Consider the following 16,316-nt stretch of genomic DNA (forward strand, 5'->3'; position numbering starts at 1 on the left):
CGATTACACAGGGCTGAGAACTGGAGTTTTACATTTCTCCAATTAGACACGTTGGAGACTTGGGGAATGTGACTGCTGGAGCCGACAATATAGCCAAGATTGACATCAAAGACACTTTTATCAAGCTCTCAGGGCCCAACTCCATTATTGGCAGAACTATGGTGGTAAGTCATTTTCATCTATTTTTCACATTGATGCCTAGATTTTTATTTTTTTCCTTAAGTCACAGACTCTGTAAATCTGCTTATTCTGTTAGATCCATGAGAAGGCTGATGATCTTGGAAAAGGAGGAAATGAAGAAAGCCTTAAGACGGGTAACGCTGGCGGGCGCCTGGCCTGTGGAGTCATTGGTATCGCCCAGTAAACCGAGTTCTCAAAATGAAGCACTGAAAATTTCTCCAAGACACTTAATGAGACCAAGATAGCTTCTAGACGTAACCTTGTTCTTTTCAGAACTGTGTGGGCTTTTGATTTGTTTGATAGTTTGGCCCAGAAGAATTGATAACGCACAAGTCATTTATAAATGTATACTATTGAAAAATAAATATTTCTTCAGATTCATGTTTGCAATCGTCATGTTTTTCAGTATTCAGACTTCATGATTGAAGAAGTGATGTACTTGAGTCAATTCTGTCACGTACAACTTGTTTCATTCATTGTTTTCTTTCCCCTGAGGTCCTTAGTGAGATTCTGACAATTTAGCAACCCCCATGTGTTAAACTTGATTGTCCTCTAGAGGGCGTTGTTGAACCGAATTGAAACAACAGGCATCACTAATCTGATATTCAATATCCATTGAGTACATAGTCTTTTGATTTCCTTAATTATTTGTGATTAAATAAATGGATTAAAATTACATCCCAGCAGAGCATTTGCTAGCAGATGTTTTTTTTTTGTTTTGTTTTGTTTTGTAGCATTATATTGTGACAGACCAACTTGTTATACTAAAAAAATATCAGTCGCACATTTGATTTCATGCCAATCTTAGGCCATGGTGCCTTTTTGTGACGCATTGTAAAGTTCGAAAGTTCAGATTTATTTTTAAAATTCATCCTGTAAATTGAGCAGCTGAGTCCCATTTTGACCAAATATGTTAGAAGGCATGCAAACTTTATACCCATCACTTTTTTTTCCAGATAGCTGGTGGATGACATCTGAAATCATCATTGCTGAATGCTTCTTATTTTATGCATGAATGGAGGCTGCTTGTACTAAATTGATATAGGTCTGTGATAAGTTTTAGGTTTTTCAGAAGAAAAACTGGGGGCACCAAAACCATATTATATTGATATACAATATATCCTATTTTTAAATTCAAACAGTACCTAGATCAGTTCATAAACAAAATATCCACAGCACTTCTAATCTTAAAGAATGGAAACTTTCGATAATGGTTACAAAATGTTGCTTTTAGTGGAACATAATGCTTGTCACTGAATAAAGAATTGTATTAGTGTGGCGTACCTGCAGTGATGGAGTCCTTAGTCAGGGATTTAAAACCAGGTCAAAACTAAGGGAAAACGTGTGTGTGTGTGTGTGTGTGTGTGTGTGTGTGTGTGTGTGTGTGTGTGTGTTGACTGGTGCAGCCAGTGAAGGAAAAAGATGGGCCGACTGCAAAAGCAGGTAAAAATAGCCTGGAAGTGAAGGTGATGAATAATAGAGATTGTAAGTGCGGCTGACAGTGAGGTAAAGGAAGCGTGACAGCAGTCAAACAAAACCTAGTATAGAGGTGAGTTATAACAAATGTGCAAAGAAGAATATGAGTAATGGATGGGAATTCCAGCTCTCCATTGGTGGAAGAGTTTTGTCAAGTCTTAAATCTTCCAGATTTTGTTGAATATTTTATTTTTAAAATTCACATTTTAACTTTGGTATTCTATATATGCATTTTGTGAAAAAAAAAAAAAAATAATTAGCTGTCTTCCTCATAGCTTAAATGAAAGGCGGTCCTTCGAAATCTGAAAATCCTGAAGTTACCAATGTCTTAAAGCAAAATGTGTCAAGGAAGTAGATGGGAATGTTTGGTTCATTGCTACTGAGTTTTTAACTTGCCACTTTGCAAACATTGGCCATCTCATTTAAATCCAGCTGAAACAGTTTTTATACAACTGCACAGAAATAAAAACTATGTTCCATACAAAAGTCCACATTTCATTTCAAAGTGAAGGTGTTGATCTGTTGTTACATAAACATAACTCAGAGTTCAGCGTCATTGCTACATGTTACATCAGCAGATGACGATGTGTCTTACCAGCATGCGTGTATTGTTTTTGTGTACTTAGGTGGGGAAATGTCACAGGTTTATTTTTATATTCATAAGCATGCAACTTTGGGCTTCCAGTGCTGGGAAGAACCAGTGTGGTCACATTTCTGGAGACAACTTCATATTCATCACACTCAGCTCTTCAGCTCTTTAAACATTTTAGGACATTCTTCTCTTGAAAGACAAGCAGTGTTCTGAAATGAAGAACCACTATGCTTCTTTAAAGTATAGGTTAACCTGACATTTTACAATAAAGTTCAATGTGCTCTTTAAACATACATTTTTCCTTGCTTACTCTTTGTATTTCACAGAACATCACAATAAAGTACATAAAAATGTGCATTTAAAATGTGTGTGGAAAAATCTTTTCCTGTTTTTTTTTTTTTTTTTTGCTGAGATGAAAGTTCACCTTCTTGTACACTGTCTACCTGTTTCTCTGTGGGAACACTGCAGAGAAAAGGATCCGCAGGTCAGAGGTGAGATGCCATAAATGGTACACATGCTATGGGACATAGTTGGTTGGTAGACTGACTAATTTGAAGGCTCCCTTTGACCTCACCTTTGACCTCCTTAGCTGTGTCACATGAGAGGAGTCAAAGAGGAGTTTGTGAACACAAAGTGCTTTTAATTTTGACAGATTGTGTCTTTTCTCATGTTCATTTTAGGGTATCTTTAACTTTTAGTTATGAGCAAACTAAACAGCTTAACCACAGTATATAATGGTGAAATGAAAGGAATTTGATACAAGGTTTTTTTATTTTATTTTTTTATACGTACATTGAATCTGAGGTGATGAGGAGTAGAGATACATCTATTAATTTTAGAGAAGGAGGAACTGTGGAAATGGAGTTGTACAGACTAGGGGGGAAGTAGAACTTGACTTCTTCTACTTCCTTGTTCTAGTCCCTTCCAGGGAGTGTAAGATGTGAAGTAATCTTGTTTCTGAACTCTTTGAAAAGGTAGATTTCTGAATTCATAATTACTATGTGTTAAACCATTTTAAATGAACCAAAACAAAATGTATTGAGGAAAAATGCCAATATTTATTCTGAGTGGTTGTTGTTTATTGAGAGAACAAGGAAGTTTTTTTTTATTTTTTATTTATCCAAGTAAGGAATGGATCTGGGCTTGTGGACTTTGGGAAGTATGTGAGTTACGTTCTGATCTTTTGTAGTACTGAAGTCAGATAATGATTCCAAATGAGTGCTGATAAGATATTATCTTACTGTTTGATGATCAAGCCAACAAGATCGTGAGACAATAATGGGTGGAACTTCATCACTTTCATATTGCACTCCTTTTTTTTTTTCTTTTTAGAAATGTGGAAAGAAAAGCAAATCATCAAAAACAAAAAGAATACTAGAATTTAACAAACATCTAAACAACAACAATGAAAGTTGGAAATTATATTTGGAATTCAAAGAAAAGGAAAATCATGTATAACCCAGAGGTATTCGCAGTGAAGTGTTGAAGCAGCTGGGAGGGATAGGAAGTAGGTCCTTTGAATCTGAGTCCATGGTCCTTGACTGGACAAAAGTGGACTTATTCCTCTGAGCAGAGAGTCTATCTCTTTTTTAAGCAGAAGAGTTTGTCAAGGTGTCTGTTTTGTTTATGGGATGGAATGGGAGAGAGACAGATGGATTAGGACTTCACAATGACCTTTTAAAGCTTATGATTGTCATGCAACTATTCATTTATTTCTACTTTTAATACATGCGTACTATCTCTACATTCATTGGACTGATTACAGTTGAAATGCTTACTGGCAGTGAAGATCCTTCAGATACAGACACACTAAAAAAGTTGGCGTGTTTCCTTTTAAACACTTTCATATGTGTGTGTAAAATGTCCTGCACACGTGTTAAGTGTTCGAAGGTTCACAGACAAATAAAAGCATCCAACGCCATTTGCTAAAGCAAGTTGAATGATTTAACAAATAAAAGAAAAGAAGAACCATGAGAAAGAGGAAAGAATCTCTCCTCAAACTAATATTTTTAAAAGTAAGAACTTCAGAGTCCAGATTCACTGAAAAATTTTTACTTCTACATTGTCACAAACCAGGCATGTTAAAAAGATGTATAAGCATATGGACCCCTATGATTTCATGTATTGATACTTGCGGATGAAAAATCGATACCTTTCTGAGGAGGGGAAAAAAATAGTAGAATCAATATAATTATACAGCCCTATAGATTTGTATCTTTGTTTCTGTTTGTGTGTCTTGATTTGTTTGGGTGCCTTTGTCCAAATAGTTGTTTTTCATAACTTCCAATCTTCCGCTATTAAATCACAGAGACTCAAACTACTTATTCTCTGTTGTTAATTTGAAAGCTAGCTTGAAGGCTTCTTTTACTGGCTAAAAAATCTGTTTATAAGTTAAATTAGTTTGCCTTCAACTTATTACATAAATTACAGTTATGAGAATAACTACAGAGTTAACTTTTAAGTTTATAAGTAACCACTTGCATGGTGATTTCATTTATTGCCAAACACAGTAATTCACATAATTGTAAATATTTTTATACAAGGTGTACAAATTTTTTACAATAATTTTTATGTATTTGTTTCAATTAAAACCTTTACTTGCTATGAATACAAATTTTAACAATTTATTTGTTTTATTTATATTTGTTTTGGCCCATTTGGCCCTCGACACACATAATTGTTGGCTGACTCTATTTGTGGGATTTTCAATTAATGCAGCTCTTTGAAAATGTTGAGATTTTATCCCTGCCTCTAACCTAACACTCAATCTAAAGAAAGCCAGATGTGGTTTACTATGCTGAGTCTGTTTTATTACCGCATGCATAATTGCTACCACATTTTAGGTAAAATTGTTTTGCTCGATGTGATGCTAATTTTGTAAAGAACTTTTAAGAAAAGATTACTGCAAAGATTATTTCAAAATGTTACATTTTAATGTGAAGAAACATTAAAATGCTTTTATATTTTTGTGCAGATATCAATTGTAATTTTTATAAAACAAACCTGTGTAGATAGGACACCAAAATGTAATCTCAGAAAGAGCCTGACATGCTTCCTAATCTGCTCCTAAAGACTGATAGCATTTAACATTTCATGTATAAAAGTACAAAAGAGAGAAAAAGAAATACATCTTAGGAAAACCAGAAGTGGTTAAAAATATAGTCACCTACATTTTTAAAATTTTTGCATCAGACTGTTAATAAATCTCTATCACACATGATAAATTAAACATGACATCTGATTTGTTTTTAAATCAGTTTGGGTACTTTGGTAAGGCAGTCTTTTTCCAACATAAAATCATCAACGTTGAATAGAAGGGCTTGTTTTCCTTTCCTCTATGTCAAATAGCTGGATGATTTATGGACTGCATTCATTAGCTTGGCAGCAAATTTCATTCTGACTAAATCTCATCCTTCTCTGTCTCCTGTTGTCTGGCTCCTTCTGGCTGCTTCTAGTCCCTTTAATTGTCAGACCTTTGATAGCCAGCAGAGCAGAAAGCCACTAAGATACTGATGTGTTAGCAGACTCATACCAGTTCTGCTCACAAAAGCAAAATAGTAAATTTTTTTATTTGTTGAAGTCATAGAGGTGATTGGCTTTGCTGGTGCACTCAAATAATCTCAAAACATGCAGATTGGTAGTGTTTCTTTGTAAATAAATATATTTTACAGTACATTTCTTTTTGAGCCAACATTTGTTCAAATCTGTGTATGTGTAGGATGTTACCGACTTCAAATAAAAACCTAATTTCAGTCTATTGTGTGTGTGTGTGTGTGTGTGGAGATTTTGTTTCTATGTATCTCACTGGGTGGTAACAGTTAAACTCTTCCATTTGTGGGATTACTTCTCCACTCATTCCTGTGGGAGCTGCCGTCAGCCTGTCATCTTTAAGCAAAATGCCATGCCTTCTGATGCTGTAATCCCTTCTCTCCTCTCTTCCCCTCCTTTTCCCACACCCAACCTCTTAACCTCGTCTCCCCTTTCTCTTCTCCTTCCCTCCCTTCTTGCGCGGCTGTCAACTTTCAGCTGAAGTGGCGGAAATCAGCACATGCAGTGGAGGATGTGTGAAAAGCTTAAATGTTGCAGTTTGATGTCAAGACTCTGCTGCTCTTGGGCTTTTTGGGAGAAACTAACAGCTCCTTATGCAATGCCTAGAGGACATATTCATACCCCTTGAACTTTTTTACATCTTGTCACATAACAACCACAAACATCAGTGTATTTTTTTCGGGGTTCGGTATGTGATATATCGAAGTAAAGAAGTGTCTTATTTGTGAAACAGAGATAAAAGTCTGCATGTCTTAAAAATCTAAAATGTGTGTATTTGGGTTGGTGCAGAGCCCTGATGCATCTAAATGAGATCCAGTGCAAACAATTTCTTTCATCTGAGACTGTGTAAATCAGTGAAAAATTCTGTCTCATAGGAAAAAAAATTACATCACCTTCCCTTAGGGAAACATGGCGGTGGCAGTATTGTGCTTTTGGGATGCTTTTCTTCAGCAGTAACAGGAAGTCAATAATACAAGACAATAACAGAAGAAGTTCACCTTCCAGAAGAAGTTAACTACTCTGAAACAACCTTCCAGAGTTAGAATAAAAATGATATATTAAAGCATATTATTGTGCAGATTGACCCATTCAGGGTCCAGGCCTAAATCCAAATATCAGTACAAAGACCCGAAAAACAGGGGGCAGAAAATACATGACATCAAAACTTTTGGAAGGCACACAAAGCTCAAAGAAGACAACCCCACAAAAATAATAGAATTTTGAATATTTTTTTGTTAAATTTTGATCAATACTAACTTTAGCCTTTAGTTTTACTGTCTCTAAAGCCAACAGCCTGAAGCGCTGTCCTAATGGGACTAGATGATGTAGATTTGAGATGGCTGTGGGTCACGGATGAAGCAGGAAAATCAAGCAGACAAATAAAGGATCCAGTTCTGTCACTGCTGCTTGACCTAGAAACATGAACACTTTCTAAATTAGGAGTGGAATTTATCTGTCTATTTTTTGTGTTAAAAGAGGGAAGAAAGTGAAATCAATGACTTAAAATTTCTACTGTTCAGAACCCACAGACATGCCGGCGGCTCCAGTATCCACACTTATTAACTGGTGTGTTTTGAATCCAATTCAACATACCCGCAACTGCAGAGTTCTCTGCCAGAAGTAAGTCTTTCTGATTTTAGAGAAACAAAGTATGTATAAGAAATCCTCATCTTTTCTAAGCTGTCCTGGTGCCCAAACTTGTCAGTTTACAGAATAATTGCAAAAAGCTGAATGCTGAAAAAGAATCTAGTATCTTTCACTGGCCAGTTGAATAAAATCTTGCATCCAAGCAACCTTTTTTACTATGTGCTTGTGGAGAGTGTGACTGTAATTTTCTGCTAGGAAGTTTTTAGTCTGCATATTTTCTGAAAATGAAAAACTTGTGCAGTGTAAAGGAAAGGGAACGGAGAACATAAACTCCTGACTGGATCTTATGTTCCTCCTCTTGGTTTGGTATGTTTACAGAAATACAAAAGTAAAAAACAAAGAAAACAATCAATTCTGATTTTGTTAATATCACATGTGGGATCAGACCTTAAGGGCAACAGTTTTTTGGAGCATGTGTGTCAAAATCCATTTACATTTGTGATAAAAGATAAAATCTTCTTATGTCAATGACTGTGTCCTTATAGAAACGAGGCTTTATGAGTAGAATTGTGTGTGTGTGTGTGTGTCTGTGTGTGGGGGCATGTACGTGTGTGTGTTTGCAGCTCTGTGAACAGTGAAATAGGTCATCTAGTCGGTGCTCATGAGTTTGTGACAGGGTCGGGAGGTTATATGGCGTGTGCAGCTGTCTGCTTGCCGCTACATCCTTGTCCGTCTCCCTCTCTTCCTCTTCCTACGCCGTTCCCCTCTCACACAGTCAAACACGTTTTATTTCTTCGGCTGCCTTCCATTGTTCTCTGTCTTTAAAAATGGGATTTGGAGGATGAGGGAGCTGAGGTAGGCTCTCATGAAAACAAAAGAGACACATGTGTGTGTTCCCACCCCTCCCTTAATGTTCAGTCAGCCCAGATTATCATTACTGAACACAACACCCTAATTATTGCTGCTCCCTCTTTACACTCAGACAGATTATGACTGAAGAGCATTACAACATGCATTTACCCCACTAAGCTGGATGGCACTAGCATGCATGTTGCTTATATACATCATTGTAGGAATATTAGTACTAATTATTTTAATGGTTCTTCAGGGAACAATTTCTAAATTTTATGCTGTTCTATATGAATGATAGATTGTAATGTCACTGGGTTGTCTTACTGGCTAATCAGGTTGTCAATACGTGACTGATTAATCAATAATGATTAGGTGTAACTGTGTAAACTATCTACTCTTTAGTCAGTTAATTACATTACCAAGGAAATGAGGTGTTTACAACCACCTGCGTTAGTCGGGCAGTTTCAAACTTTGAAAAAAATGTGAGCAACAACATTCTATAATTAGTATATAATCCACCTAATCAATTTCTTCACCACTCAATTTTGCATATATATATATATATATATATATATATATATATATATATATATATATATATATATATATATGTATACATGTTTGTAAGTATGTACATGTGTATAAATTTATGTATATAAAGAGCATAAAGAGTACTAAGGGTATTATCCGTACAGGTTAATTCTTTTTGTGTCTACTTAGCGTGCACAGAGACGTAAAAGCTACACTTTATCAATTACCTTAATTACACATCACACTAGACGTGTAAAAAGTGATGTATTTGTTATACTGGATAAATGGCTTGTTTTTTTATAATGGAGGGCTGAGGTCTAACACCTGATGTCTGCTTAGTCCCATTTGGCAGATCACACACATGAGTTGTAAATGTGAATAAGAGTAGTTGTATCATTCACTGTATCTATTCAATGTATGTTTCTATTAATGTTTTTCTGTAAAATGATTGTGTGCACATGCTAATGCAATGTCTGCATGCATAAAGACATTGTATGCTAATGGAAAATGTAATTGTGTAAGACAGGTATTAGCTGATATGGCTGTGAGCACTGGATAGTGCAGCCACTTGCTAATGTGACTAAGAGAAAGGTAGCAGGCCAGAGGAAACGTATTATTGTACCTTGGCAGCCCATACATTATTCATCAGCTTGACTCGCATGGCTGCTGGTAATGATTTTATCAAATGGAGCATGATGTGTGTTGTTTCCATGAAGAAAAAGAGCATCCTGACTGTATCTTTTCAATCAACCGTAGTATACTCATGACTTTCAGAATATGTTCTGCATCCAACATGACAGAAAGCATAAAATGTTAAATTTATCTTATCTACCTAATGCCATACCCACCTTTACGCTAACATTCTGCGATAAAGAATGATCAGGTTTGAAAGGTGGAGCTTGTAGCCAAAGATCAGCTCAGGTGCGACGGAACTGCAAGAGAAAGAGAGAAAAAAAAAATCACAGACCTGAGCAAAAAAATCCAAGGACTGTGCAGGCTTTGATATTTGTTTGCTGCATGCAGTTCTAACTGCTGACTACATCTGAAAAAAGAAACATTGAGTTTGGTTGGTTCATTTTGCAGAAGCAGCATTTCATATTATAAAAAACAGAGTGAAATGAGCAAACAAAATGTTACATAACCTCCTCCTACTGAAGCTGTTGTTATTACTTTCTGTGTTAGGTACTTTCCTCGAACCTACAATAAAATAACCACAGACAACGTATATGAATTAAATATAGTCAGGCTTCTGCAGAAGGAGGAATCTCGATCAACAGCTCCTCCGAGCTGGTCAAAGAGAGTTCTGATCTGCTTTCACGTGAGCTCCCTCTTTATTGTCAAAGCATCAAACAACAGAGGTCGTAAAACATTTAACACAAACAGACCAACAACTCAGTTCCAGGTGGGATATCTAATTTACAATCTGAGCCCAGTTCAGCTCTGGGTCAAACTGTCACCTAAAACTGGGTAGATAAACACCAGAGAAGAAGGTCTGAGAACCATAAAGTTTTACTATCTCGCATGAAGACAGTCGTAACCTCCAGGTCAGTTTATACTAAAATCACAATAATACTTTAGACTGAATATAAACTAAAGTAACAACAAAATGATAATATTAAAAAATATCTAACATTCTGTGTTTCTGTTTGTTCAATTATGGTGTTACATCTGCCATAAACTATTTTCTCCCCATTCCTGTCTGTGATTACATTACAGTCCTATGATGCCTTGTTTAGATAGAAGAATAGGAACAAGATGATGTTGTTGTCTTGCTGACTTTTGTTTCTTGTTACAAAACAGGATGTATTGTTAGATACTGTGTACTCAATCTGTGCTTCTTAAACTGTGATATTTGCACCTAACTGGTATTCTGAAGAAATTTTGCTATTTCTTTAAGGGCTACACCTTTCCAGGGTGTAGCCCACCTCTCACTCAACAACCTCCTGAGAAAAGCACTCTTCAAAGGAAACATATTAACTAAAAAAAAATAAAAAAATATTATTCTTATTCTGACACAAAGAATCACATAAAAATGCTCAGTATGTTTACAATCTCTGTTGACGGTCAGATTTGGCTGTTCCATATTGTCATAATAATAATTTATCAGCGTATGTGTTTATTTCAGCTAAACAGGTCTAGTGTTAAATAGTGATAGCTAAACAGAGCACTATTTTACATTTTACATTTTTCAAGGGAAATTTTCCCATCACACATTTGATGAAGCTACAAGATTCTGTAAATTTATCAAAGTTAACAGAGATAACAACCTTTGCCAAATACAGCAAAGAGTTTTAAAAGAGTCACTATTATTGTTATTGTTGGTGGTGATAAACAAAAAAACAAACAAAGAGAACAGAAAGAAATCTTGAATTATACTGTATGTCTTTCTTCTAATAAAGCAAACAGGTGTTTGTTGTTTTATGAAGATGTATGTTTAATTTATTATTATCAACAGTAATAGTTAGATTTCACAATGGAAAGACATTTCTCCTAACATTTGCCAACTTTAGACTTACTCATCAGGCACCAGCAACTCCACTACGGGTTAAGCATGTAAGATAATGAATATTCACAATATTCATCAACATATTATGCAGTCCTAAAGATATTTATTTGTATGACATAAAACAACAAATGGAAGAAAGTCTTTTGCACGACTTCTGCTGCTTTGTGATGCGATATTTACTGAGTTGATACTTCTTATAAAAAGAGTTTGATAACTACTTTCTTAGATAACAGAAGCAAAATCAAGGACAGAGAGCGCAAAAGTGATTTGCAGAGAATGGGATCTGATGAGCTGACAGGTTCAACATGTGTGCAAGCATATATACTGTTCTAAGATGGGAAAGGGTAACCTGCTGCCTTGTTTTGTGTGAACAAGGTGCTGAAATGTCATCAAGTGCCGGAAGGTGGAAAGCTGTAAATATGTTTGTGTCTGCGCACCAGAATACATGCTGTATAATAGCAACATTGTGACATGACTGTCTTCCGCTTTCGTCCCCTGTGGAGGCAGTGTCAGGTTGCTTTTGTTGGGTGGATTTGTTACACTCTCTACCCTTTTTCCTGACATGTTTGCCTCCATAAATGTTGAACACCAAAACACAGTAAAGCAGACATTCAAATCAGAGATTGTCAGCCTGTTAAGAATGATGACATTTCTAAAAGCCTAACATTTTAGGGAAGTAAATAAAAAACATATTTAGCTATTTTATATTTTTTGCCATGATTGATTCATTGTTTTAAAACTTGAAATGATATATGCTTTTATCACTTCTACTTTTGTTTGTACAATTCAAGATTGCCGAGCTACATGTTGCCCAAAGTTTTAAGTTTGGTTTCATCATAAATAATTCAATCTTGCAGCCTTCCTGCTTTGTCCTGATGTGGGGAATCCAGTAGATGGCAAATGTGGAACATAACCAGCACTTGTCGGAAATTCCTGCATCTTTTCCAGTGCTGCTGTCAGGCTCTTGTTTGCCTCCCTTGTCATTTAATCAGCTTTTGAGAAACGTCCAGTCTTGCAACGTCCCTGTTGTTCCACATTTCCTCCATTTATTGGTGAGCTCCATTACTGTGTCATAGTTTGCACTTTGGGCTGCAGAATATTATTATTTTTTTATTAATTTCAGTTTTGGATTGAGATCCTGCACCTCTGCAATAAAAATGGCTTTTTCTAAAAGAGCAAGATGTCAGAAAAACCCAAATCAGTTTAACTCAGGTTTTTAAGGTTCACTATTATTGGTGGTGGGTGTTAACCCAAAAAGACTGTATGCTGGATCAGCAGGTGCTCAAGCAAAGCATCAGTTAAAGGATATTCATATTTGTGTAACCAGGTACTTTAGTAAAAATATTTGCATTCACAGGATGAGTGCCAAAAAGTATGTGGAAAATGTTTCTAAATTACTGATCCAATCTATTTTTTTACACAAAAAAATTAGATATTTGTGGTCTGTATAGTTACTTTGTAGAACCACTATTATTGGTTCTACAAAATTTGAAAAGACAGATCTTTTCAAATTCAACTGAATATTTTCCTTAATTATCCCTGCATAATACTTAAAGCTCATTCAAATTATGTGAACGACAATTTTCAAGTTTTCCTAAAGATTCTTAGTGTTATTTAGGTATGTTCTTTAGACCAATAGAACAGACAAACTTTCTTTGATCATGTGACTAAAAACAGATCCAGAGTATCTGCAGCTGCATCATAGACATAACGGCACATTAATAAGCATTTTTCAAAATGAAACATCTTTATATTTACTCATTAATCATTTTTTTTTCATCTTTTAACCAAACCATGTCTCTATTTCTAGTAATTTTTTGAAGTTACATAAGTAAAAACAGTTTCCACCCACCTACTATTCACACTGTGTTTGATTAGATCATCTCTGTCCTGAAAAGAAGAAATAATTAGACTACAATATTAGAGAGTGTTGCTTGCTGGCAGATTGTTTCCTTGCATGCTATGGCTTGTCTGTTGTATAATTTTTGTCTTTGTTTGTGTGCAGAGCTTGAGGCCAGAGAGGCAGTAATTAAACAGAGGACTGGGACATCTAAAGACTTAGAGGCACAAACCCAGCACCCATGCTGACAGTCAAATTGCCAAGCCAGGGGAGGTGACCGAGAGAGAGGGAGCAAGAACAGCCAGGAAAAGAGGAAGAAGATGTGAACTGTTTGAGAGCCTGAGTGAGAGAAGAGGGGAAACCAGAGAAAAGAGGGCGGGCCTAGACTCAGGCAGAGCACACACACCCTCCTGCTCAGCCCACAGTCTGGTCTAGGCATGCAAGTGGCAGCATGTGGCAGAATGTGCTCCAGTGTGTATAGAGTGAAACACTACGCCGGAGCCTGGGAGATGTCTGTCTGATGCAGGGATTTCCCTCTTTTTCTCCTGAACAGGACGCATGCTGGCTGTGCTTTAGTAACCACGGAATTAAACGGGACGCTCACAGGAAACACGGGGAGCTTAAGTGAAGGTAAGGAGATACTTTGCTTATTTTGAAGATGTGCTGCGTGCTTTGAGAACTGAAACACATACACAGAGAGTTGTGATGGGATAAGGTAACTTGCTTCAGACTGTTTTTGAATAGAAATATGTCTTAGATGTTGATATTTGAGGGGAAAAACAAGAAAAGATGGAGCTATATAAAAGAATCCACATGTGATTATGGGATTTTTTTTAAGAGTAGGCATATGCAGGAGTCCTGCAATACATTATCTCATAGGCGAGACTTTGTTAGTTTTAGTCATCTACATGCTGTTCTGTAAAAAATCTGCCCTGAATATGGACTCAGATTACCATCTTGTATGGGGCATTGTGTGTTTTTCTGTGTGTTAAAGAAAGGACTTTATCAATCATTAATGATCTCACTGGAGACCTTGCCTGGTTTCTTATACAAGCCTAGTTAGTGATAACAAAATACCTTAACAGGCTCTGTGGACTGGCAGCACCCAGCAATCCCAATACAAAGCTCAAAGGGCAAACACTGTTGAATTCCTTAACGGTGTCTCCACCTGATTGTTTGTCTCTTTTCGTGGGAGCTACTGATGTGAAATTACATCTGATAAAGAGCAATTTCTCCCAACTCCAGATGAGAAGGAACTATTTGCTGCTTAAAGCGATTGTAGTCCATTAAATGGTTTTTAAAGAGTTTGCTTTTCTTAATATAAAATAGAATGTTTTTAAAACTTCGGTTCACATATTCATAGGTTCAGAATTGAAGTTGATAAAAGGGATACATTAATGGCAGATTTAGATATAAAGAATACTTCAGCCTCCTTTGGGTTTGTATGGGAATGAAATTTTAACACTGGGAAGAGAAAAGGTCAGAAAAGTGGACTGCTCTGAATGAGACTTATGAACTATTTAATCTCTTGATGGAGAAGCTGTAACTCCTGAAAACTTTGCTTTCAGTAAACATGAAGTGCAAAATATAGCAAAATTAAGATAAAACACAGAGGGATACAGAGTCACAGCTTTAACAAGAGAAGAAACTTATTGATGTGTCATATTTTCTTTGCTCTTTTAACAAAAACTCAACATTGCTGAACTGTAACACTTTCTGGAATATGACTGAGATTAAAGGAGAAACCTTTCAGCTTTCCTTTCATTTAGAGACCTTGTGATCAGAGCTGGAATGTAAACTATTTACTCCCTGTCGTATTTTTTGTGGTGCCTGGTTTAAAATAGTGTTGGCATGGTATTCAGCAAATATTTAGGATTCAAGCATACCTTAATATCAGTCTAGGCGCATATTTACATCAAATTCCCTATAAAAATAGAGGGCATCCAGGTAAAATTTAGTATATATCTATCTATATAAATAGATATTAAGATATATATATATCTATATATATATACAGATATATATATAAACTTTGAGTGCTCTTCTTTCTTCAGCGTTATCTTTCCTTCCTGGTATTCACTGCTTCAGTTGCTTCAACAAGAAACTTTAATATTGGCTGGCTGTTTGGAGCAAGTGATCCGTGAAGGGATTTATAGTGGCAGATAAAAACCAATTGGTGTGTGTGTGGGTGTGTGCGCGCGTGTGTGTGGGGGATATATTTTTACACCACTGACAAAGACTTTGTGAAAGCCAGAGGCAGTGAAAAGAGGGGGAAGCCTGTCTTATCTCTCCCACCGATACGTATCCAGGTTTTTGTTTGTATGTGTGTGAGTGTTTGTATTCTTGGTGTCTGTTAGGGCCAAATACCTATGTGTGTAGGTGTGCGCAAGAAACCAAGTGACCATGTGTTGTGTACAGTAAGGTAATATAGTGTGGGTGTGAGCATGAATGGGACATTGTCAAGTCAGCCTTGTGGGTCTTTTTATGTTGCTGACTGATCTCGTTTTATGTTATATCTTCCACTGAACTTATTAGTCTTATGTTCAGCTAATCTTGTACATTTTCTCAAATAAGTTTATGTTAAGAGATTACAGTCAATATCGTACCTGCAATATGTAACTGTGCTTTCATGTAGTCTAAGTCACGTCAGCTAGAACCAAATGCTGAAGCTAATGGCTCCAAGATGTACTGATACCTGAGGGGACTTTCATTGTCTTAAAATAACTCCAAACTGTAAAATGTTACATTCTCATGATGACTTCCACGCAGGAAGATCACTGGTGATATATCCTTTGCTATTCACATTTCTGGTTGCTACATTTTGAGTAAAAAAATAATTTAGAAATAATGTCTGCCAGGGCTAGTCCTAGGTTATATTGTTTACGTGTCAATGGGTACCACCCAAGGAATGTTTCTCATAATATTTAAGAGCCAATGGCTTTAAGAAGTTTTCTTATTAACTCAAACATTTATGAAAATTTGTCACCATCATGGGTCACATTTTGAGATATTTTCAGAGTACTTATTGGGATCAGGTTCATAATGAGGAGAAACAGAGTCTAAGACAAAGTTTTCAGAAAATAACAAAACAGTATAATTAATAATTTGACATTTTTAAAAATTAGAATACTAAACTGATACCAAATGGGCCAAATTCATAGACAGATAATAATTTGTTTATACATTATGGAAGAACAAAGGGG

General features: G+C 36.1%; 1 protein-coding gene across 1 annotated transcript; it reads left to right on the top strand.

Moving 5' to 3' along the window:
- Nucleotides 1-46: 46 nt before the first annotated feature.
- Nucleotides 47-561, top strand: LOC129358091 (superoxide dismutase [Cu-Zn]-like; the record flags this gene model as incomplete). The annotated part of the gene is given in 2 exon segments (XM_055026916.1): nucleotides 47-164; nucleotides 257-561. Coding segments are annotated over 2 exon segments (226 nt in total), but the record flags the coding sequence as incomplete, so codon positions are not given.
- Nucleotides 562-16,316: the final 15,755 nt, after the last annotated feature.

The sequence above is a fragment of the Poeciliopsis prolifica genome, unplaced genomic scaffold (genome assembly GCF_027474105.1).
Source record: "Poeciliopsis prolifica strain line A6 unplaced genomic scaffold, Auburn_PproV2 SCAFFOLD405, whole genome shotgun sequence".
Classification (NCBI taxonomy): Eukaryota; Metazoa; Chordata; class Actinopteri; order Cyprinodontiformes; family Poeciliidae; genus Poeciliopsis; species Poeciliopsis prolifica.